Source organism: Bombina bombina, chromosome 7 (assembly GCF_027579735.1).
Source record: "Bombina bombina isolate aBomBom1 chromosome 7, aBomBom1.pri, whole genome shotgun sequence".
Lineage (NCBI taxonomy): Eukaryota > Metazoa > Chordata > Amphibia > Anura > Bombinatoridae > Bombina > Bombina bombina.
This window is the reverse complement of record NC_069505.1, coordinates 519,349,197-519,374,344: the sequence shown is the minus strand read 5'-3', so window position 1 is coordinate 519,374,344 and position 25,148 is coordinate 519,349,197. Positions and strand designations below refer to the sequence as shown.

General features: G+C 39.2%; 1 protein-coding gene across 2 annotated transcripts in view; it reads left to right on the top strand.

Annotated features, from left to right (window-relative positions):
* Positions 1-25,148, top strand: part of NUMBL (NUMB like endocytic adaptor protein) — a 157,542-nt gene that overhangs the window by 99,579 nt on the left and 32,815 nt on the right. For both annotated transcript variants that reach the window (XM_053721779.1, XM_053721778.1), the window contains 3 exons: positions 6,110-6,184; positions 13,054-13,128; positions 18,860-19,000. In XM_053721779.1, coding sequence (XP_053577754.1) covers positions 6,110-6,184; positions 13,054-13,128; positions 18,860-19,000 — 291 coding nt within the window. The remainder of the gene's footprint in view (positions 1-6,109; positions 6,185-13,053; positions 13,129-18,859; positions 19,001-25,148) is intronic.

Genomic DNA, 25,148 nt, shown 5'->3' with positions numbered 1-25,148 from the left:
TATTCTAAAACGTTTTTTGTACTTTGTTATCAAGTTTATGCCTGTTTAACATGTCTGAACTATCAGATAGACTATGTTCTGTATGTGGGGAAGCCAAGGTTCCTTCTCATTTAAATAGATGTGATTTATGTGACACAAAATTTAGAGAAAATGATGCCCAAGATGATTCCTCAAGTGAGGGGAGTAAGCATGGTACTGCATCATCCCCTCCTTCGTCTACGCCAGTCTTGCCCACACAGGAGGCCCCTAGTACATCTAGTGCGCCAATACTCCTTACTATGCAACAATTAACGGCTGTAATGGATAATTCTATCAAAAACATTTTAGCCAAAATGCCCACTTATCAGCGAAAGCGCGACTGCTCTGTTTTAGAAAATACTGAAGAGCATGAGGACGCTGATGATAATGGTTCTGAAATGCCCCTACACCAGTCTGAGGGGGCCAGGGAGGTTTTGTCTGAGGGAGAAATTTCAGATTCAGGGAAAATTTCTCAACAAGCTGAACCTGATGTGATTACATTCAAATTTAAATTGGAACATCTCCGCGCTCTGCTTAAGGAGGTGTTATCTACTCTGGATGATTGTGAGAATTTGGTCATTCCAGAGAAATTATGTAAGATGGACAAGTTCCTAGAGGTCCCGGGGCCCCCCGAAGCTTTTCCTATACCCAAGCGGGTGGCGGACATTGTAAACAAAGAATGGGAAAGGCCCGGCATACCTTTTGTCCCTCCCCCTATATTTAAGAAATTGTTTCCTATGGTCGACCCCAGAAAGGACTTATGGCAGACAGTCCCCAAGGTCGAGGGGGCGGTTTCTACTCTAAACAAACGCACTACTATCCCTATAGAAGATAGTTGTGCTTTCAAAGATCCTATGGATAAAAAATTAGAGGGTTTGCTTAAAAAGATGTTTGTTCAGCAAGGTTACCTTCTACAACCAATTTCATGCATTGTTCCTGTCACTACAGCAGCGTGTTTCTGGTTCGATGAACTAGAAAAGTCGCTCAATAAAGATTCTTCTTATGAGGAGATTATGGACAGAATTCATGCTCTCAAATTGGCTAACTCTTTTACTTTAGACGCCACTTTGCAATTGGCTAGATTAGCGGCGAAAAATTCAGGGTTTGCTATTGTGGCGCGCAGAGCGCTTTGGCTAAAATCTTGGTCAGCGGATGCGTCTTCCAAGAACAAATTGCTTAACATACCTTTCAAGGGGAAAACGCTGTTTGGCCCTGACTTGAAAGAGATTATTTCTGATATCACTGGGGGTAAGGGCCACGCCCTTCCTCAGGACAGGTCTTTCAAGGCTAAAAATAAACCAAATTTTCGTCCCTTTCGCAGAAACGGACCAGCCCCAAGTGCTACATCCTCTAAGCAAGAGGGTAATACTTCTCAAACCAAGCCAGCCTGGAGGCCAATGCAAGGCTGGAACAAAGGTAAGCAGGCCAAGAAACCTGCCACTGCTACCAAGACAGCATGAGATGTTGGCCCCCGATCCGGGACCGGATCTGGTGGGGGGCAGACTTTCTCTCTTCACTCAGGCTTGGGCAAGAGATGTTCTGGATCCTTGGGCGCTAGAAATAGTCTCCCAAGGTTATCTTCTGGAATTCAAGGAGCTTCCCCCAAGGGGGAGGTTCCACAGGTCTCAATTGTCTTCAGACCACATAAAAAGACAGGCATTCTTACATTGTGTAGAAGACCTGTTAAAAATGGGAGTGATTCATCCTGTTCCATTAGGAGAACAAGGGATGGGATTCTACTCCAATCTGTTCATAGTTCCCAAAAAAGAGGGAACATTCAGACCAATCTTAGATCTCAAGATCCTAAACAAGTTTCTCAAGGTTCCATCGTTCAAAATGGAAACCATTCGGACAATTCTTCCTTCCATCCAGGAAGGTCAATTCATGACCACGGTGGATTTAAAGGATGTGTATCTACATATTCCTATCCACAAGGAACATCATCGGTTCCTAAGGTTCGCCTTTCTGGACAAGCATTACCAGTTTGTGGCACTTCCATTCGGATTAGCCACTGCTCCAAGAATTTTCACAAAGGTACTAGGGTCCCTTCTAGCGGTGCTACGACCAAGGGGCATTGCAGTAGTACCTTACTTGGACGACATACTGATTCAAGCGTCGTCCCTACCACAAGCAAAGGCTCATACGGACATTGTCCTGGCCTTTCTCAGATCTCACGGGTGGAAAGTGAACGTAGAAAAAAGTTCTCTATCTCCGTCAACAAGAGTTCCCTTCTTGGGAACAATAATAGACTCCTTAGAAATGAGGATTTTTCTGACAGAGGCCAGAAAATCAAAACTTCTAAGCTCTTGTCAAGTACTTCATTCTGTTCTTCTTCCTTCCATAGCACAGTGCATGGAAGTAATAGGTTTGATGGTCGCGGCAATGGACATAGTTCCTTTTGCGCGAATTCATCTGAGACCATTACAACTGTGCATGCTCAGTCAGTGGAATGGGGATTATACAGACTTGTCTCCGACGATACAAGTAGATCAGAGGACCAGAGATTCACTCCGTTGGTGGCTGACCCTGGACAACCTGTCACAGGGGATGAGCTTCCGCAGACCAGAGTGGGTCATTGTCACGACTGACGCCAGTCTGGTAGGCTGGGGCGCAGTCTGGGAACCCCTGAAAGCTCAGGGTCTTTGGTCTCGGGAAGAATCTCTTCTCCCGATAAACATTCTGGAACTGAGAGCGATATTCAATGCTCTCAAGGCTTGGCCTCAGCTAGCAAAGGCCAAATTCATACGGTTTCAATCAGACAACATGACGACTGTTGCGTATATCAACCATCAGGGGGGAACAAGGAGTTCCCTGGCGATGGAAGAAGTGACCAAAATCATTCAATGGGCGGAGACTCACTCCTGCCACTTGTCTGCAATCCACATCCCAGGCGTGGAAAATTGGGAAGTGGATTTTCTGAGTCGTCAGACATTTCATCCGGGGGAGTGGGAACTCCATCCGGAAATCTTTGCCCAAATAACTCAATTGTGGGGCATTCCAGACATGGATCTGATGGCCTCTCGTCAGAACTTCAAGGTTCCTTGCTACGGGTCCAGATCCAGGGATCCCAAGGCGACTCTAGTAGATGCACTAGTAGCACCTTGGACCTTCAACCTAGCTTATGTATTCCCACCGTTTCCTCTCATCCCCAGGCTGGTAGCCAGGATCAATCAGGAGAGGGCATCGGTGATCTTGATAGCTCCTGCGTGGCCACGCAGGACTTGGTATGCAGACCTGGTGAATATGTCATCGGCTCCACCATGGAAGCTACCTTTGAGACAGGACCTTCTTGTTCAAGGTCCATTCGAACATCCGAATCTGGTTTCACTCCAACTGACTGCTTGGAGATTGAACGCTTGATTTTATCAAAGCGAGGGTTCTCAGATTCTGTCATTGATACTCTTGTTCAGGCCAGAAAGCCTGTAACTAGAAAAATCTACCACAAAATATGGAAAAAATATATCTGTTGGTGTGAATCTAAAGGATTACCATGGAACAAGATAAAAATTCCTAAGATTCTATCCTTTCTTCAAGAAGGTTTGGAGAAAGGATTATCTGCAAGTTCTTTGAAGGGACAGATTTCTGCTTTATCTGTTTTACTTCACAAAAAGCTGGCGGCTGTGCCAGATGTTCAGGCTTTTGTTCAGGCTCTGGTTAGAATCAAGCCTGTTTACAAACCTTTGACTCCTCCTTGGAGTCTCAATCTAGTTCTTTCAGTTCTTCAGGGGGTTCCGTTTGAACCCCTACATTCCGTTGATATCAAGTTATTATCTTGGAAAGTTTTGTTTTTGGTTGCAATTTCTTCTGCTAGAAGAGTTTCAGAGTTATCTGCTCTGCAGTGTTCTCCTCCTTATCTGGTGTTCCATGCAGATAAGGTGGTTTTGCGTACTAAACCTGGTTTTCTTCCGAAAGTTGTTTCTAACAAAAACATTAACCAGGAGATAGTCGTGCCTTCTTTGTGTCCGAATCCAGTTTCAAAGAAGGAACGTTTGTTGCACAATTTGGATGTAGTTCGTGCTCTAAAATTCTATTTAGATGCTACAAAGGATTTCAGACAAACATCTTCCTTGTTTGTTGTTTATTCTGGTAAAAGGAGAGGTCAAAAAGCAACTTCTACCTCTCTATCTTTTTGGCTTAAAAGCATCATCAGATTGGCTTATGAGACTGCCGGACGGCAGCCTCCTGAAAGAATCACAGCTCATTCCACTAGGGCCGTGGCTTCCACATGGGCCTTTAAGAACGAGGCTTCTGTTGATCAGATATGTAAGGCAGCGACTTGGTCTTCACTGCACACTTTTACCAAATTTTACAAATTTGATACTTTTGCTTCTTCTGAGGCTATTTTTGGGAGAAAGGTTTTGCAAACCGTGGTGCCTTCCATCTAGGTGACCTGATTTGCTCCCTCCCATCATCCGTGTCCTAAAGCTTTGGTATTGGTTCCCACAAGTAAGGATGACGCCGTGGACCGGACACACCTATGTTGGAGAAAACAGAATTTATGTTTACCTGATAAATTACTTTCTCCAACGGTGTGTCCGGTCCACGGCCCGCCCTGGTTTTTTAATCAGGTCTGATGATTTATTTTCTTTAACTACAGTCACCACGGTATCATATGATTTCTCCTATGCAAATATTCCTCCTTTACGTCGGTCGAATGACTGGGGAAGGCGGAGCCTAGGAGGGATCATGTGACCAGCTTTGCTGGGCTCTTTGCCATTTCCTGTTGGGGAAGAGAATATCCCACAAGTAAGGATGACGCCGTGGACCGGACACACCGTTGGAGAAAGTAATTTATCAGGTAAACATAAATTCTGTTTTTTTTTTGTTTTTTTTTTAAGCCTCGGTCACGTTTTTACATCGTCCAATTGAAAATCTGGCCGTTAGGCGGTTGTCACTCCACGTCAATAGCCTCCTTAATGATATGCGCATGCGCTATCCTTTTTTCTTCACATAGGAATACACGCGCGCTCCCGTTTCACGCATGCGTAATTGTATGCAGTTGGAATTACCAGAGCTCGCCGAGTTGCGCATGCGGAGTGGAGGGTGAAATCGGAGATTTGCACATGCGCAGTTCAAAGGAGCGTTCTGAACACACTTTTGAGAGACGTATATAGCGGGTGGGACCGCTCTATACGTCACAGACCAGAAAAGCAGGAAATAGATATAGTAAGGAGTCACCATCGTAACGGTAGGGATTGATAAATATATATAATTTACAAAATATAAAATAAATAGTGAAAAAAAGCTAGTGATTAGCTTATGTAAATATTAAAGAATGCATGGATGTCTTCAAAATGAAAAAACTTTACCTTCATTTTAAGATTACATGCTCTGAGGAAAAAGAACGTCATTTATTGACTATAATAGATCTTTAATATGTATAGCATAGAGGAGACACGAGACAGAGTTGATATTATGGAACGTAGGACAAGGGGTTATAATCTTAAATTGGGGGATGCTTATTTGCCAAAATACCTCTTTACCTAAAGGGTGGTTGTTGCATGGAAGAGACGTCCTGTGAAAGTGCTAACACTGTAAGGGAATTTCATGATTCAGATAGAGCATACAATTGTAAACAACATTCCAATTTACTTCAATTATCAAATGTGCTTCTTTCTCTTAGTGTCCTTTGTTGAAGGGACATCAATGGGAGCTAGCTGAACACATCGGGTGAGCCAATTACAAGAGTCATATCTGTGCAGCCACCAATCCGCAGCTAGCTCACAGTAGTGAGCCCCTGCGCACTACTGTGAGGTAGGGTTTTCTACAAAGGATACCAAGAGAATAAAGCAAATTAGATACAATAATTAATTTGGAGGGTTGGTTACAATTGTATGTTCTATGTGAATCATGAAAGAAAATTTTGGGTTTCATGTCCCTTTAAGCAAGGCCTGGGCTGTGCATTAGACCACCCTACCAATTAATCTTACACTTGAGGAATAAATATGGGCAGTCTATATAGGTTATTAGATTTTGATGGCAGATAAGAACTAACATTTCTATGATTTCAGAACGCAGACCGACTTTATTAGGGTCATCAATTTACCGATTTTGTGTTCTCAATTTTGTCTCTTTTTTTATGTTTTGGCAGTACCTGGGACATGTTGAAGTGGACGAGTCACGCGGCATGCACGTATGCGAGGAAGCTGTGAAAAAGTTAAAGACGGTGCGTTCTTACATTATAACCTGCACTATGCCACTAAAGAAATTAAGGAGCCTTAATTGGACATATATGTTCACTATTGCTTGCACATAACTATGTGTTTAACACATAGCCAGCAATGCACTGCTGATGAGCCAATGACAAGAGGTATATTGTGTCACCACTAATCACCAGCTAGCTCCCAGCAGTTCATTGCTGCTCCTGAGTCTACCTAAGTTTGCTTTCAGCATGTTCTATCTGATCCATGACCTTTAACCATTCTTTTTTTTCCCTATGTAAAATATTTAAATAGATGCTATAGACTTAGAGACCCTAAATACATTTTATGTACCTCCGTCTAATCATGAGTGCTGATATTATGGTTACGTTGCAGGTATCTGTAGGAGATCTGCTGCACATATGTAAACAAATCAGCACTGGAATGTAGTGAAAGATAGATATCATCATGGTGGCACCATAACTAGAGGGAGACGGGGAATTACTTTAGTACTATCCTTACAAAATGTATTTAGTGTTTAATGTCCCTTTAAGGATAACCAACATAAAAAAACATTCTATTCAAAATTGTCTTGTGTTGTTATAGCAACATATCCTATCAACCAATGCAAGAGGAATTACCCAGATTCATGGAAAACATATCAGTGTAATTTGATGATATTAAAGAATTAGGGGTTATGACCCCTGATACAATGGTTAGTTATAAAAAAAATATTTTACAGAAACAATATCATATAGGAGTGATCTCAAACTAGAGATATGACAAATTATATTCATATTTTGACAATTTGACTAGAGAGAGAGATAGATTTACATAGATAGATAGATAGATAGATAGATAGATATACAGATAGATACAGATAGATAGATATACAGATAGATAGATATAGTTAAGATAGATATATACAGATAGAGAGAGAGAGATAAAGACATAGAGAGATATAAAATAGTTTGCATTAGTGTTGTCTTTTTGGGTGTTAACCTATGAAAAATACATATGTCAGGGCTGTTTAAAGAAATGTTTTGTATAATTCTGCGCTGAACATGGGCTAACGAGCCAATCAGTAAAATAGGAGCTGGTGAGCCAATCAGAAGCAACATCTACTACTAGCCACTAATCATCAGTTTGTATAGCCCAGGATTGGAAGTGTATTGCCTCTGCAAAGCGAGATGAATCATTATCTGTGTAGCTCATCTTGAAATTTCACATTAAAAAAAAAAGTGCTAACGATCAATGACAAAATGACGATTTCACGAGGTGTAGTGATTTACATCACAAATTTAAGGGCCTGTATGTCGAATTGTTCCTGTGAATAGTGTGAAGTGATGCTAATAGGAGATGTGAGTAATTAATCTGTTGTGCTATAAAATGCTAGAGATATTTGTGTCTCTTTAAGGGATTTGAGTAAGGGCATTATGGGTATACTGGGCACATGTGTTTGTTGGTTTTCTATTTGACTTATTGGTATTAGAATAAAGGTGTTTTTTTTTATATGATTGAGCTGTGTACCTGTTTGGTGACGTTTCCTAATGTAATTTTTAGATAGAACATGCAATTTTAAACAACTTTCTAATTTACTTCTATTATCAAATTTTCCATGTTCTCTTGGTATATTTTGTTGAAAAACAAGGAGTCAAGCTCAGGAGCGTGCACATGTCTGGAACACTATATTTCAGCAGTTTTGCAAGAATGTTATCCATATGCAAGAGCACTAGATGGAAGCACTATTTCCTCCCACGTAGTGCTCCAGACACCAATCTACAGAAGGTATCTCTCCAACAAAGAATAACATAGGAACAAAGCAAATTTGAAATTAGAAATAAATTTGAAACGTTTTAAAAACTGTCTGAATCACAAAAGAACATTTTTAGCTTTCATAAATTATTTTTCACACAACCAATAATGAAAAAAAAAATGTTTCCAATAAATCATGAAAATGGCTTTTTGTGATTGTATCGACATCAAAAACAGCTCACTGCCAGCTGTCAAAATACTGATAATTATCACACAATAGCTTGTGATAAACCCCTGTGCTTTGCAGGGGTTAAACACATAGATAAATACAAGTAAAACGGTGATATGAAAAGCTTGAATCCAGTTATCTGCTGTCACAGCCTCCCATGATAAAGAGTTCCACAACTCGACTTTCTTGCTTTTGTAATTTGTTTATATCGTAGATTTCCAATACAGAAGCTGGTTTGTTTATCCGAATCCAATATATTAGCCAATCTGCAGGAAGGAAATGCTAAAGCTTTTGAGTACTGATAGGACTTCCTCTCCTTGTTGAGCCTGTATGGTTCTGTTAGCGCCATTTATGACCTATCTTTCAAAGGCTTCCTCTAATCATGAAATTATGGCAGTGAAAGAGATGGAGAGAAAAAGAAATGTATTTGTATAAGATGTTAAAAAAATATAAATGTATATAATGTAGCGAGGGAAATAGGAGGACATATTTAGCTGTGTGGAAGTTGGAGATAAGATGAAAGGCGCTGAGCACACTCCTCAAAAATGTAAGGATTGAATTAGGAAGCCTTAGGAAATCTTCCAAAAATGTACATCAAAGGGATGGAGACAAAGGAATGAGATTTCTGTGCATTGGAACTGGTTCTCCTTCACTGTTATCCACTTAAGAGGGGGAGGGTGCTGAGCGTGAGAGATATGTGAGGGGGAGAGACAGGAGAGGGGCAGAGGGTTTGAATTCGGGAGAGATAAAGTGAGAGAGGAATAATGGAGCGAAGAGAGAACATTTATACTGTTAGCTGTGTATCTTGAGCTGTAATAATCGTATTGCGCTGTAAGAAACAAATTACGCTTAAAAATTGTATAAACAGTACACACAAACAGGTGTTAAAAACCCGCCGCAAGATGCAAATTTACATTATGCCATACATATAGGGGCCTATCTATCAAGCTCGAAATGGAGCTTGAGGTCCCGTGTTTCTGGCAAGCCTGCAGGCTCGCCAGAAACACCAGTTATGAAGCAGCGGTCTAAAGACCGCTGCTCCATAACCTGTCCGCCTGCTCTGAGCAGGCAGACAGACATTGCCGCGATTCAACCCGATCGAGTACGATCAGGTTGATTGACACCCCCCTGCTGGTGCAATGCTGCTGGTGCAGCTGCTGGTGCAATGCTGAATACGGAGAGCGTATTGCTCTCCGTATTCGGCGAGGTCTGGCGGACCTGATCCGCACTGTCACACTTGTTAAATATAGGCCACTGTCCTTAATTACAATGAAAAATAGAATTCTATGTAAACTGTGAAAATTGTATTAATAATATATGGTTATTTACAAAAATTATTGAAATCATAAACAAGAAGTTAAAATTTGAATGTTTCTAATATTTCTAAAGTAAAATGAGTAACAAAGGGGGGTACACTAAGCGCCTGCCTCAAAAGACCCTAGCTCTGGAGATTGACTCCTAGTAGTCAATAGAGGATTAATAAGATAAAAATGGAAAACCAAAGCGCCAAAAGAGGCCGGGTCTGAACAATCGGATTAAATCAATATTAATCTAGATTCATCAATAAAGATTAAAAATTAAAAATTACACTTTATTACAAGCATGGATCCATGTTACAAACAGACTGTTGACATATACATAAAAACAGTTAACATATATATAAAAAACAATAATATAAAATTCTTATGGAATTCACGGCCACAATTCTCTTACAGGTGACTAGTTTTGGACATATGTGTACTGGTGTCCCAGTAGGAATAGCGCACTGATGTGAGTTTAGAAGTATCTATCGACAAAAGTATAAAAATAATAATAAAAATAATAAATAAAAATGGTGTTATATTTTTATTATTATTATTTTTATACTTTTGTCGATAGATACTTCTAAACTCACATCAGTGCGCTATTCCTACTGATTTTTGTTGATACTCAGACGAGGAGATCAGAAACTGGGACACCAGTACACATAGGTCCAAAACTAGTCACCTGTAAGAGAATTGCGGCCGTGAATTCCATAAGAATTTTATATTATTGTTTTTTATATATATGTTAACTGTCAGCGTGATATTTCTCAACATGATGATAAATGTAAGATTATTGGGCGCCAAAAGAGAGAGAGGGGTTGAAAGAAGATGAAGAGAGATGTGAAATTATTAAACCAGTCTAAAAGGATTGGGAGATACGTAGATGAGGGAGGGAGATGGAGGGATATGATGGATCAAGGAGATAGTGATTGGGAGAAAGAGAAATTAGAACAAAGAGAAAGGCAAGATAATATGAGGACAGAGTGATAGGAGGCTGAAAGAGAGAGAGAGAAGGTGAAAGAGGATGGGAAGAGAGTGGGAAGAAGGGAAGGTGGAAGAAAAAAGGAGAGGAAAATGACTGAACAGGGTGCAAAAAAAGGGGACGAGTGAGTAAGAGGTGAGAGAAAGTAATTGGAAGGCAGAGTGAGTGAAAGGAGGTGGTGTTGGAGAATGAGTGAGAGGAAGAGGTGGAGGTGAGAGGAGGTGGTGGAGAGCGAGGGAGTAGAGGGGTTGGCAAGCAAGGGGGTAGAGGTGTAGGAGAGGGAGGGAGAAGAGGTGTAGGAGAGGGAGGGAGAAGAGGTGTAGGAGAGGGAGGGAGAAGAGGTGTTGAAGAGGGAGGGAAAAGAGGTGGTAGAGAGCGAGAGAGAAGAGGTGGTGAAGAGCGAGGAAGAAAAGGTGTTGAGAGAGAGGAAGAAGAAGAGGTGTTGGAGAGAGAGGGAGAAGAAGAGGTGTTGTAGAGTGAGGGAGAAGAGGTGTTGTAGAGCGAGGGAGAAGAGGTGTTGTAGAGCGAGGGAGAAGAGGTGTTGGAGAACAAGGGAGAAGAGGTGGTGGAGAGAAAGCAAGGAGAGGTGGTTAAGAGCGAGGGAGAAGAGGTGGTGGAGTGTGAGGGAGAAGTGTTGGAGAGTGAGAGAGAAGAGGTGTTGGATAGCGAGGGAGAAGAGGTGTTGGAGAGCGAGGGAGCAGAGGTGGTGGAGAGCGAGGGAGCAGAGGTGGTGGAGAGCGAGGGAGCAGAGGTGGTGGAGAGCGAGGGAGCAGAGGTGGTGGAGAGCAAGGGAGCAGAGGTGGTGGAGAGCGAGGAAGAAGAAGTGGAGAGAAAGTGAGGAGAGGTGGTTGATAGCGAGGGAGAAGAGGTGGAGAGAGGGCGAGGGAGAAGAGGTGGTGGGGAGCGAGGGAGAAGAGGTGGTGGAGAGCTAGGGAGAAGAAGTTGAGAGAAAGCAGGGAGAGGTGGTTGAGAGTGAGGGAGAAGAGGTGGGGAAAAACAAGCGAGAAGAGGTGGTGGACAGCGAGCAAGAAAAGGTGGTGGAGAGCGAGCAAGAAAAAGTGGTCGAGAGAGAGCGAGGTGAGGTGGTGGAGAGAGAGCGAGGTGAGGTGGTGGAGAGAGAGCGAGGAGAGGTGGTGGAGAGAGAGCGAGGAGAGGTGGTGGAGAGAAAGCAAGAAGAGGTGATGAAGAGAGAGTGGCGGTGGCAGGCAGTGGAGATCAAGTGAGGGGTGGTGAAGAGGTGATGAATAGCGAGTGAGAGGAGGTGGTGGAGCGAGATCAAGAAGAGGTGGTGGAGAGTTAGAGAGAGGAGGTGGGTGAGAGTGAGACAAAGTGGTGGAGAGAGAGAGTGAGAGGGGAAGTGGAGAAAGGAGGTGGAGGAGAGTGGCAGGAGGTGAGAATGAGTGAGAGGGGAGAGAAAAAGGGAAGAGGTGAGGGAGACCAAGTCAAAGGAAGAGGGGGGAGAGAGTAAGAGGAAAAAAGAAAGACCATGGGTGGGAGGAATAGAAGGAGGGGAACAGAGTGAGAGAGTAATGATAGAGGGGTATAGGGAGTGAGAGGAAAAGGGAAAGAGATGAAACCAGAGGGAGTGATAGTAGATCTGAGTGAGGGAAGCTGATGGCAACAGACACGGAGATAACAGAGATAAAGTGAGATTTGTAAGTGGAGACAATCCGTGGGGAGAAACACGAAGCGAGCAGAGTGTGTATCCTTCAAACGGGGTTTAGTCAAATATCAAATTACTATTAGTTTGAAGTCTCACAAACTCACATGTTGTTCTGCAACACAGACAACTCACAGTTCTACCTTCCCTTATTGTGACAACTTATACACAAAAGATCTTTTTTTTTAAATTGCTGTATGTGTAATACATCTTCAGGTGCCTTGTCATAATGTTATACAAATTTATGTACTCTCCCAGAAATTAACAAATGTGATTGGCTGCCTCTGACATACTCTTTTGAAAATATTTTCCATTTTATCAATCAATGTGTTGAATTTTTAAAATGCATACCTACTGAAGATTATAAAATATGAAAAAATTCTTCCTTCATGGATATTTTGTATTTGAAATAACTGTGTGTGTGTATATATATATATATATATATATATATATATACACCTCTGACAATTTCCATGATATATATACATAGAGATTTTTTACAAGATATTTATATATATATATATATATATATATATATATATATATATATATATATATAAATATTACATATATTTCAATGTGAAGAACATTAGAAAGTGTAGTAACAATAGCTCAGTTTGGGATAGCGCCTTAGTATAGGTGTTATCAATTTGCACACTCCATTGAAGTCTATGGGGAGACTACGTTAACGAGATCTCTATATATCTGAAGGCCAACTCGTGCGTCGGGTTTCACACAAGTGCAAACTTTTTACTTTTAACTTGTAATACAAGCGCTACCCGACTCATGGAAAAAAGTTAACTTCTAGTGACGTTAACGTTCAAGTAGGAGCGCTAAATAGTGCGCCACTTGTAACCCAGCCTTAAAAGGCTGGGTTACAAGTGTCCTTTTAATGTTTCATGCAAACAAAACAAAAAATGTTGTTCTCAAATACATGTTAATAAATTAAGTTTATTTCTTTAAAGCTCGGGAAAAAATCGGTGAAAGCTATTCTGTGGGTATCCGCTGACGGGCTGCGTGTGGTGGATGAGAAAACAAAGGTGAGCAGGGAGTACATTCAGGAAAAGCAAAAATGTGTTGTTTTTTTTTTTAAAAATTGTCACTATTTAATAATTCTGTCTAAAAAAATTTTTGGTAAAAGAGACTGACTAAGAGAAAGAAAGGTAGACACAGAGAGAGGTAGTTGCTAGTTATAGAGAGTGGTAGGTTTTAAAAGAGACAGAAAGAGAAACATATATACAGGAAGATATCTAGAGACTGTCAGAGAGAAATATAATGACACAGAGTCACCAATCAGTGGTGTGGACAGGGGGGGGGGGGTTAATATCCATTTTGCCCACATATCCCACAGCTCTGTCTGACCCCACTCACAAAATGCCCTGCCCACGCCTATGTGCCAACCCTCCTCCCATCAATGTCCCACCCAGAAAAACACCAGTGGGCCTCTGGCAAATGCCCCCAATAGAAAAATTATGGAGACTCCACTGTCACAAATAAATGGGTAGGTCACTAGAAAGAGATAGTAAGTCACATACGAAAGATGCTCAGACAGATTGCAGTAGAAAATTAGAGTAGGAGTGAGACTTTAGAGACAGTTGAACAAGGACAACAAGAGATTAAATCTTTGAGAGGAATTGTTAGAGACACAACATAAGAGAATTAGACAGAGAAGCACAGTGAGAGTTGGAAAAAAGTGAAGCAAAGAGACAGGTATTGAGAAAGTGATTATAAAAAAAAGTGGGGAGATGATAGAATGTTAGAGAGTGTTTCAATCAGAGCGAGACCCCTGTGAGAAGCTGATTGGCAAATATTTACAGATTAATTTAAAGGGACATTAAACTGCTGGGGATAAATACTGAAAAAAACAGCCCCAGGTGGAGTACAGTTGTTTCAGAATTAAACAAGCTGGAATCAATGACTGAGAGGCCCAACTCACCACAAACCCTTACTAAGTCACTGGAAATAAACACAGTGTCCAAACAAAGGCCAGGGGTAAAAGACCAATGAGACTAAACTTAGTAGCTGAACTCTTTCTAGTACTTTAATCAGCTCCTACAAAACAAAACAATGAAGTACTAGATATGTGTATTCGGAAGTAAGGAGCTGCTTTGTCCATTTGGATATTTTAGTAGCTGTATTGATTCCCGTAAAAGTTCCCCAATCTAAGATCTGTGCAAAGCCAGATATTAAAGTGGGGATCTTTAACAGGAATAATCCAGCTATGAAAAAATATCCGAATGGAACTGGCGGCTCCTTTCTTCCGCATTCGGATCCTCACAAGGGACCTGAATTCACATATCTATTAAGTACTAAAAAGTAAAGTTTATAAATTCAAATATCAAAGAAAAACATACCTTTTGTAAAAATGTAGTCTTGCCACCCAGATGAAGACAGACGTGCATAAGTCACTTAAATGCAGATCTCCTGATAGCAAAAGAATCCAGAGTAAAGGACATCTAAAGTCAGATAGTCCGGTCAAGGCCTCGCAGGGAAAAGCAACACAGAATCATTAAACAAATGCAGAGTCCACAAACAAACTAAACTCATATATCAAGTCCTTCCAAAACAAAGTTTTAAAACAAAAACAAAGTCAGGGGAAGCAGAAGTCAAACCAGTATATCCAAATAGTAAACTGCTGGGGTAAGAGGTAATTACTCAATACACAAGCCACCTTATGCTGAATACACAGAGCTTATAAAGACTACTACAATTAGGGCCTAATTGATCTTCTAGGCCACCTTAAAGGTACAGTACATCTTAATTCAGCAGGAACAGAAATCACTCTCGTAGCCAAGTGCCTGTTATGAAAACATAGCGCCTGTGTAATCCTATATGCTACGTATATGTTACGCTGGAGTTGTTTCCTGCCTATTAACGCTGAAGCCCAATCCCCGCTACAAGAATAAAACTGCACATAGACTCTCTGAACTATCTACAGAGGAACTATTCCTACATTCTGTCTGGAGTACGCAAACAAACTTTTTTCACTTACTTATTTTTTGCTGTTTATTTGCTGCTATTATGGTCAACTAATCATGCTGGATATTAGTGGAATTTAATTATCCGGATACTTATTGTCTTTCCAAAATCACTGGCATATACACACACCTATTTGGAAGTATGTCATTGTGTTTCCGTTTGTAACTATTTTTTGTTGAGTAGCACCGCACCTAATTGTAATCTTATGTTATCGCTTTTTTAAACCTTTGGATTGTTTATTAGCACTAATCACAATTATTTTGATTTTTACCTATAACTTTGAATATTGGATTGTTTATTTGAGCATTTGGTAATATCGTTATTTTTCATTGAGCACATATTTTTGCAGTTCACGTATACAGGCACGGAACACTGTTTGCACTCAGCTCAATCTCTTACCTTATTCCGCTAGCGGAACACCGTTACTGAACCTCCAACGAGGTACAGTGTATCAGCACTTTTTTTTTCCTTGACTGGACTCATTATTCAAAGCTCTTAGTACATAAGGAAACATCACAAGTCAGAGTGAAGGTTAATCTCGTAGTTAGGACTTATCCAATTTCGCTCAATACATTATACACACAGAATATCAGGGAAACCGAACAGGCTTAATCGCACCAGAGTTGTAACCTAGCAGAAATATCACCCTGGTTTTAAATTTAAATTTTAAATTGTATAAGTGTTTTTTGATTTTTGTTTTTGATTTTATATTGTTAATACATGGGTCCATGTAAATTGACTTGCTGTATGTCATTGTAAAACATTTTTATTGTATTTGCATAAGATTTTTTATGGTATCTGTATAAGATATTTCATCACCAGCTGTTCTTAGAAGATTGTTCTTAGAAGATTGTTTTTAATAAAATTATCTACCAATAATAAGCTGAAAATCGCTTATGGTTTTATTTTGAACCCTGCCTCACAAGCTGGCGCTTTGATATATTTTTCTGATTTTCCATTATGCTTTGACCACTAGGGGTCATCTATCAGAGCTAAGGGTTTATTAGCAGTAGGCGCTAAGTGAAATCTCCCACTTTAATCCTATATGCTCCGGCTGTCTTGACCTCTAGCTGTCAATAAGGAACTCTAAGAATATATGGATGTAGCCTGAGTGCCTCAACTAGAGGTGGGATAGGATGTGAATAGGTAGTACACGTGTATTTATTAATGACAATAATTGTTGACAGTTAAAACAATTAAAACAATAATTACAACAAAAGTTTAAAACAATAAATAATATGCAATATGCAAAGGTACCTATGTGGAATATACATTAACATGGATCCATGTTTATCAACATACAAAAAGACTGGTCGACAATCTTGATAATAATATGCGAATAAAAGCTATATATACATATATATATGGAAAAAGTACCACTAAAGAAAGTACAACTAAAGCAGTACTACACCACCTTGATACACAAATGGGGCACTAAGCGCCCAGCGGGGTCTTGGCCGTGGTGTAGTAAGAAGTCACAAATTGTTCCTATCAGTTGAGTGTAATTTGTAATCCCAGGTTCAGTGAAAATATGATGTAGAATTTCCAAGCGTATACTTAGGTAGAGTCCAATATAGTTATGTTATAGATGATCCCTCATTAGTGATGGTGTAGGAGAAAAAAGGGGATGTGACTGAAAGCTCAAAAAATAGTGCAAAATAGTGAAAAAGGCCTGTGGGAGGCCGAAACGCGTTGACCAAGCATCGGGTAAGCCTTATTTCTACATCTATATCTACTTTGAGCATACTACACTATATTGATTATCTTTCACAGATAAATCCAGCTAGGAGCAGATCTTTCACAGATAAATCCAGCTAGGAGCAGAACATCCACTAAAAACTCTGGATTTCTACCACCCTGCAGCACCCAGCTGCACTAATCTCGCAACACCCAACTGAACCTTGAGAATAATTTTTCATTCACTAACTTTCATCACATAGACTTATATTGCACCTACGAATGTATTTATCCTAACTTCAACACATTTTTTTCATTTTTTTTCATCAATGGCATCTTTTGGCAATTTCTGATAAAAAAAAAAAAAAATCAAATTTTTTCATTTTTATCCTTTGTTGAAGGATTATCTTTTTTTCTTTTCTTTTTTTCCCCCTCACTATTTTGCACTATTTTTTGAGCTTTCAGTCACATCCCCTTTTTTCTCCTACACCATCACTAATGAGGGATCATCTATAACATAACTATATTGGACTCTACCTAAGTATACACTTGGAAATTCTATATCATATTTTCACTGAACCTGGGATTACAAATTACACTCAACTGATAGGAACAATTTGTGACTTCTTACTACACCACGGCCAAGACCCCGCTGGGCGCTTAGTGCCCCATTTGTGTACCAAGGTGGTCTAGGTACTGCTTTAGTGGTACTTTTTCCATATATATATGTATATATAGCTTTTATTTGCATATTATTATCAAGATTGTCTACTGTCACATCTTACCAGTCTTTTTGTATGTTGATAAACATGGATCCATGTTAATGCACTATTTGAATATTCCACATAGGTACCTTTGCATATTGCAAATTATTTATTGTTTTAAACTTTTGTTTTAATTATTTAACCGTCAACATTTATTGTCATTAATAAATACACATGTACTACCTATTCACATCCTAGCCCATTTAACCCTTTAAAAGTGTTGGTTAGTGACATTCTGCATCTTCACACTGGGCGCCGCCATCTTGGATTTTAAGTATTCTTGTACCCTGTGAAAGAAGTGGTGCACATTCACAGATCTGTGATATGGTTGTCTTCCTATCAAACCGTATCATGCACTTCAGTTTAGCATGCACAATACAAAGCAGAAGCTGTACATTTTTGCAGTAGCTGCATTGCTCTGTATTATTCCTGAGGGCTTTTTTAGCTATGTAACTTTAAAAATGGGCAAAAATATTGCAAAAATGTAGCTCTTCTGCTTTCTATTGTGCAAAGTAACCCAAAGGTACAAGGTGAGAGGTCAAAAAAGCCAGCAGTGTCACTAATCTGAAAGCGCAGTGCTTGTGTCACATGATGCAACAATATGTGTTTACCAAGACGGCGGCGCCCAGTGTAATGGATTTATATAAGAGTACAGCTTTAAAGACAGCTGCTTTTACAGGATGGACAGTACTAAAATTGCAAGTATTAACTATGCTACTGTAGTTGTTCTCAGCAGTTTAGTGTCCCTTTAAAAAGAGATTTTGACTTGCGCTATAATTGAGTGTCGGCACCTGCATTATGCAGCTTTCAGCATACTTTATTTTATGACACTTATCTGCCCTATAAATCTGATCCTTTGTCTTGTACGAGAGTGAGTTGTCTTTCCTGACTAGAGTAAACATCTACGAGTGCATACATCAATACTGGACTCTTTGTTGTGTTCCTTATACATGTGTTATCTAGTAATAATTATTTTCCTGTTCTTGGAAGAAGGGTCCATCAAGCTACCAGTCTGGAAATGTGTTCTAAGCACATGCAAACATATGATTCTTCTTCTTATAGAGCATTAGCAGATTGTATTATAATATCCCACTTCTGACACTAATTCCTATATGTGTACACCTTGCATATGTCTTTCCCAGAAAGAGCTGACTCTTGATTGGCCACCAAAGTATAAAGTTCTTGTTACACTAAAGACAACATAACAATAGTTATATAAGAATTTGCATAAAAAAACCATGGCTAGTTTAGAAATTGCCATAGTTCAAAAAGAATATATTGTGGCCCTTCTATATTGAACATTTTTACCCAGTAAAGTACCTGATATGAAGTGTAGATTTTTTTTTTGTAGGATCTCATTGTGGATCAAACAATCGAAAAAGTTTCCTTTTGTGCTCCAGACCGCAACTTCGATAAAGCGTTCTCTTACATCTGCAGAGATGGCACGACCCGTCGCTGGATTTGCCACTGCTTCATGGCTCTGAAAGATTCAGTGAGTGGAGAATGAAATATGGTTAATAATTCCTGAAATACATTTTTATCCTCTGTGAATGTTTTACTGTGCACTACACTACTGTCAGATTTTAGCAAATCTGAGTACAAAACCATTGGCACTAACAACGAGAAGGACTAGTTAACATACCCACCTTTTAGCCACCTGTCCTATGACGGCCCTGATTTAGCACTGCACCTGCCTATCAAAACTGGGCATATTTACACCACAAACTCATCTTCAAACGGATGCAATCATCTGTAAATTACTGCACCACCTGGATTGTTATCTTGATTAAAGGAGATAACTCCATGTTTCTGATACTAGCCTGCTTGGGTTCGGACAAAATAGCGAACCCGATGAATCGGCAAACCACGTCACTTCTTACCTTAATGTGCTTGCGTGCCGTGTCATGGCATCCTGCTCCCACACGTCAGTGCTCCAGTTTCGCGCAGCACAGAAGTTTAGATTGTAAATGTAAGGCATGATGGGTAATGTAGTTTAATTTCAAAGAATTACGGGACCTTTTATTTATATCGCTGTAATATACAGTTATAACGAGTCACATTACAATTATTTTTGATAAATGAATAGACTGAACTTTTAAAGAATTAGATGCTGATATTTTTAAAACAACTTTATTGAGGAAGAAATATACAAAAATGTACTTTTAAATATATAATGGAGTCTAATACAAATCAGTTGGCAGTATAATAATAAATGCGCTTGTCAAACAGCTGATGCCATGTCACACGAAGTCGGGTTCGCTATTTTGTCCGAACACCTGCAGTTCGTAGAGATTATTGAAATATGTCACTAAAACGTTGTTTATAGTTTCGCAACTGAAATTCCACACACTAAAATGTTGTAGATTGAAATGTACCTGAAGCGAGGCTGGGGCTAACATACCTTCAAATTGTCGCAAAATTTGTGGGTCCACTCCATATTGGAAAGTAAATCCTACTAATATTCCTAAGGGTATTACAGCAAGAGCAGTGTCACAATTCAACAACTATGTGACTTATACATCAAATATCAATATTTGAAAAGAAAAACTTTCGGCTTGCTCTTTCCACTGCTCAATTGGGAATGGCGAATGTGCTAAAAGTGTAATTTGTTTGGTAGAATCGAATTCGACAATCGAATGTTGATAAGAATGAAAATCCATTAAAATTCGTTAATCGAATGTTCCTTTCGTTTTCGAATGTTCATCATGAAATCGAATATCAACATTCAAAATTTCGAATGTAACATTCGATTTCACAAAAACTGTTCAGAAGTTCAATAGTTCATGTGGGAGGGACTTTAGTAAATTAATACGTAATAGATACAAATATATCAATTTAAATGTTTCCATTTCAAATATTGCATAATTCGAATATTACATTTAAAGAGAGCATTAGAGGTAATATTACAGAAAACGATGGTTAGAATGTTGTGCAAACATTCTAAATGAACGAATGTTTTTAAAATTCGTTTTCATTTTCGAATGTTGCAAAACGTTTACCCATCCCTACTGCTCATATCATTAATGGAAATTAAAGAGACATAAAACCCAATTTTTTTTTTCTTTTATGATTTAGATAAATTATGCAATTTTAAACAACTTTCAAAATTACTTCTATTTTCTAATTTGTTTCATTCTCTTGGTATCCTTTGTTGAAAGCATGCCTGCAAAAGCTCAGGAACTGCAGTGCACTACTGGGAGCTAGCTGTTTATTTAGATGCAAAAATATGCTTTTTTTTCATTGGCTTGCCACATGTGTTCAACTCAGTCCCTTTATTGCATTGCTATTCCTTCAACAAAGGATACCAAGAGAATGAAGCAAATTTGATAAAAGAAGTAAATTGGAAAGTTGTTTATAATTGTGCGCCCTAAAGAAAATGTTGGGGTTTTATGTCCCTTTTAAAAAGGACTGTTGAACCAAAACAAAATCTGTAAAACCAAGAAAGATCTCAAATTGAGCTGGCCAGGAATGCAAAACAAAACCCATATCACTGCAACGGCCCTATAGTTTGAAACACTTCCAAGTCAGTACTTAAAGGGATCTAAAACTGTTTCATTGTAATAAAAAAAAAGTACTAAGCAGTTGGTTATACTTAAAGGGACACTGAACCCAAATGTTCTCTTTCGTGATTCAGATAGAGCATGCAATTTTAACCAACTTTCTAATTTACTCCTATTATCAAATGTTCTTCATTCTCTTGGTATCTTTATTTGAAAAGCAAGAATGTAAGTTTAGATGCTGGCCCATTTTTGGTAAACAACATGGGTGGATAAATTCACCCACCAATATTCAAGTTCTGTCCATAGTGCTGAACCAAAAATTGTCTGGCTTCTTAGTTTAGATGTCTTATTTTTCAAATAAAGATAGCAGGAGAACGAAGAAAAAATTATAATAGGAGTAAATGAGAAAGTTGCTTAAAACTATTGCATGCTCTATCTGAATCAGGAAAGAAAAAAAATTGAGTTCAGTGTCCCTTTAATAGAACTCATTGCAATATGTATATATTTTTTTTAATTATTATTTTTTATTCAAGGAGTTGAGGTACAGGACAATCACAAATAGAACAGATACAGAACAGATAAAATATACAATATACAATATATTATGCATATACAGTTTTTCTTATCCCGTTCATGACAGGGTCAACAGAGTTCCTGATGTAGACAAATTGAAATTCCACGATCGTGCACGCAATTGCGAGATTTCAGTTATGGGATCGAGTCAGGGGGCGTCCCTATGACGCTAGGCACCCCCTCCAGACAGGGATCGCATCCAGGAAAAGCCATTGACTTCAGGACAGCCAAACGGCTAGGACGTTCTATTCTGTCCTAACGACGTTAAAGCCCAGTGCAGTTAGGACGGGATAGAACGCCATAATGGCATTAAAAGGTTAAAATAAAGCAGGAAAGAGATATAAGTGTGGGGTATATCCATCCCATTGTGTGAAAACAAAAATGCTATAATTTAGGGTGGCACTTCCAGCATGAAAAGCAAGTGAGTTTACTGGGATATCCCTTAATGCAAAGCACTTGAACTCCTTGTTTTTTCCAATTAAGTAAACATAAAAAGAAATCAAAACAAAAAAACAAACAAACAAACCAGGAATAGCCAATCCTTCAAAAGGTTATACTGAGAGTGAGACTTAGCATATTATCCAGGGGTCAAGTCCTACAAAATAAAGTGTGGGAACTCACCAAGACTTCCACCCCCCCTCACAATTAATATTGTTTTATATATAGACACACACACACACTGTATTTATATGTCTATCACTTGGGTTAATAAAAGCAAATTAAATCCAATAAAGGGTTCAGTGGTTGCCTCTGGGCCTGAGAATCCTCTTCTGTCACAGAGTCTCACCACTTAAGGTGCAATAGTCCTATTTCTGCTGAGGGGAGCTAAATAACCCCAGAGCAAGTCACACAGAAATGTAATCACAATGTGTTCCACACAGTACAGGGTCACTGACAGGCTTTTACTTAGTGTATTGTAGGAATTGTTACTGCCCATTACTAGAGGATCTCACTATCCCTCTAACCAGACTTCCTCTAGCTCCTCCCATCAGCAGCAGTAGTGTTTACTAAAGCATTTATGTTGTTTGTCTAGAGGGAACTAAGTTTCTCCGGCAAAAATAGTCCAGGAACTCCGTTCCCATGTGTTCCTGCTTGACTTGACCCCTGATATTATCCAAATCTACATTTGTGAAGAGGTTATAACTATTCTGTTCATAAGATGTAGGTCTGCCGGGTGAGGTACTAAGCAGTTTTCCTGACACTATTTATCCACACATGATGGCTCATGGACTCTCACCATCCTGAAAGAAATTAATTTATCACGTTAGCATAAATTTTGTTTCTGCCCATGCTCAGTAGAGGACAGAATGCAACTTACGTTAGCAACATGACGGCTCTCTCATCTCACTGAGGGCAGTGGCTACACTGAGTTTCTGTTTCTTTGTTTACCTTGAGTTAACATATTTGGGCAAGATTACATATGCTGTGTCACCCACAAAACCCATCGTCACCGGTTTTTAGTCGGGTATTGCTATCACATATACGGCGCTGCATATAAATGCGGAGCGTATATTTCACCCGTTGCCCGCTGTTTTTACTCCCATAAGCTAACATAGAGCCGCGTTGCAAATTGGTATCACATATTCAGTGCAAGGACTTACGCGGCGAAAATGGAGAAATTTTACTCCATTTTCACCTTGCCACACATAGGCAGGTGCAGCAAGCCTTGCACTGAAAATGTGAGCACTGTAACTCCCTGAAAATAATAACCAACACCTAACGCATGCGCAATATTTATCTACCTGTCAACCGCCAACCCCTACCGCAATAACTAATAAAGTATATTAACCCCTAATCCACCAACCCCCACATCGCAAAACATCTAATTAACCTATTAACCCCTAATCCGCCATTCACCCACTTAGCAAAATACCTATTAAAACTATTAACCCCTAAACCGCCATCCCCCACCAACGTAATAAACTTAAAGGGATGGTTAAACTCTTCAATTTAACTTTTAAAAAAAATAAGGTTCATGCCATAATTTTTATAAAAACCTTTTTCTTTTTTTTTAAATACTTCTATTCATTTTTTTTTATTATTCATCTATTATCTTATAGATTATACTCCCTTGCCAGCCTCCCTCCTGTTTTTTTTTTTTTATTCCCTTTTTTCTGCCCAATCAAAAGCTTAGCCATCTGGGCCATTAAACATATGTATTTTATTACAAGCATAGTAACCACAGTCGGTCAGTGCTTGTTACTTTTCTGTGCGAGTGGCACACAAAAGAGGATTCATAATTTACCTCAACTGATTGATGTTCAACAAAATTTCTAATTTTTGTAAATGTTCTTTTTTTTTTTCATTCTACTTTCAAAAAAATGTATTTTACATATCAATATTATTACATTATGATTCTAGTAACGTGTACAGCAGTCCCGCTTGCTGTGCACATCACTAGTAGACCTATTCCCATAATTTTATTACTTCGTTCCCTCAGAAAATGTTGCATCAAAAATAAAGTACTGTGTACCGCAGTCCCGCCCGCTGTACACATCACTAGGAGACGAGCCGCGCGTTCACAATAAATGAGCGCTTTCTAATTTTTTTATTTGTCCTTTTAGCCACCTCCCTTCCAAACGTATTGCATTAGCAACAGATTGACGTGTACAGCAGGCAGGACTGCTGTACACGTCACTAGGAGTAGAGTGTTCACAGCAAATGAACGTTTTCTATTTTTTTTTTCTTTTAGCCACCTCCCCTCAAAAATGATTGCATTACAATCAGACTGACAACAGTCCCGCCCGCTGTACTCGTCACTTTACTTTGAATGCAACATTTTCTGAGGGACCAAGGTAATACAATTATGGGAATAGCTGCTGTACATGTTTATAAAGTGCTGAGCAGCTACATTGATGGGCGGAGCCAATGAAGTGATTGACAGGAATTATAGGATACAAAAGTAATGAATATATAATGTAAGATTTTATTTTTATTTATTTTTAAATGCAATTTGTTTATACAACATGAAATAAAACATTTGGCAAATTTCATTGATACCCAAATGTCGAAACACTTGAAAGTGATGCAGCATAGCTGTAAAAAGCTGACTAGAAATTATCACCTGAGCATCTCTATGTAAAAAAGAAAGATATTTTACCTCGAAATGTCCTAAGTATTCAAACCCCATTGCAAAGGACTTTAAGCAGAAAATCAGTATGCCTGTCCCGGGACAGGCAAGGGAGTGAGCTTTGTGCACTCTCATTTTATTTCCCTATTCAGTTTAAGGAAGTTTACTATAAAATCTCATGAGAGTTTAGTGAAACTAGTGATGCTGATTGGCTGCAGTTCATTCCTTCATTTTTTGTAAAAAATTTTTTTACCTGCAGCTGAACAGTAACTTAAAGATAAAGTTTTACACAACACTTACTCAGGTGAGCTGAGGAAATTGTGAGGTAAAATATCTTCCTTTTTTACATAGAGATGTTCAGGTGATATTTTCCTGTCCGCTTTTTACAATTATACTGCATCAGTTTCAAGTGATTTAGCATATGAGTATTATGTCCCTTTAATAATACAGTTTACCATCCCTTTAATTAACCTATTAACCCCTAATCTGCCAACCCC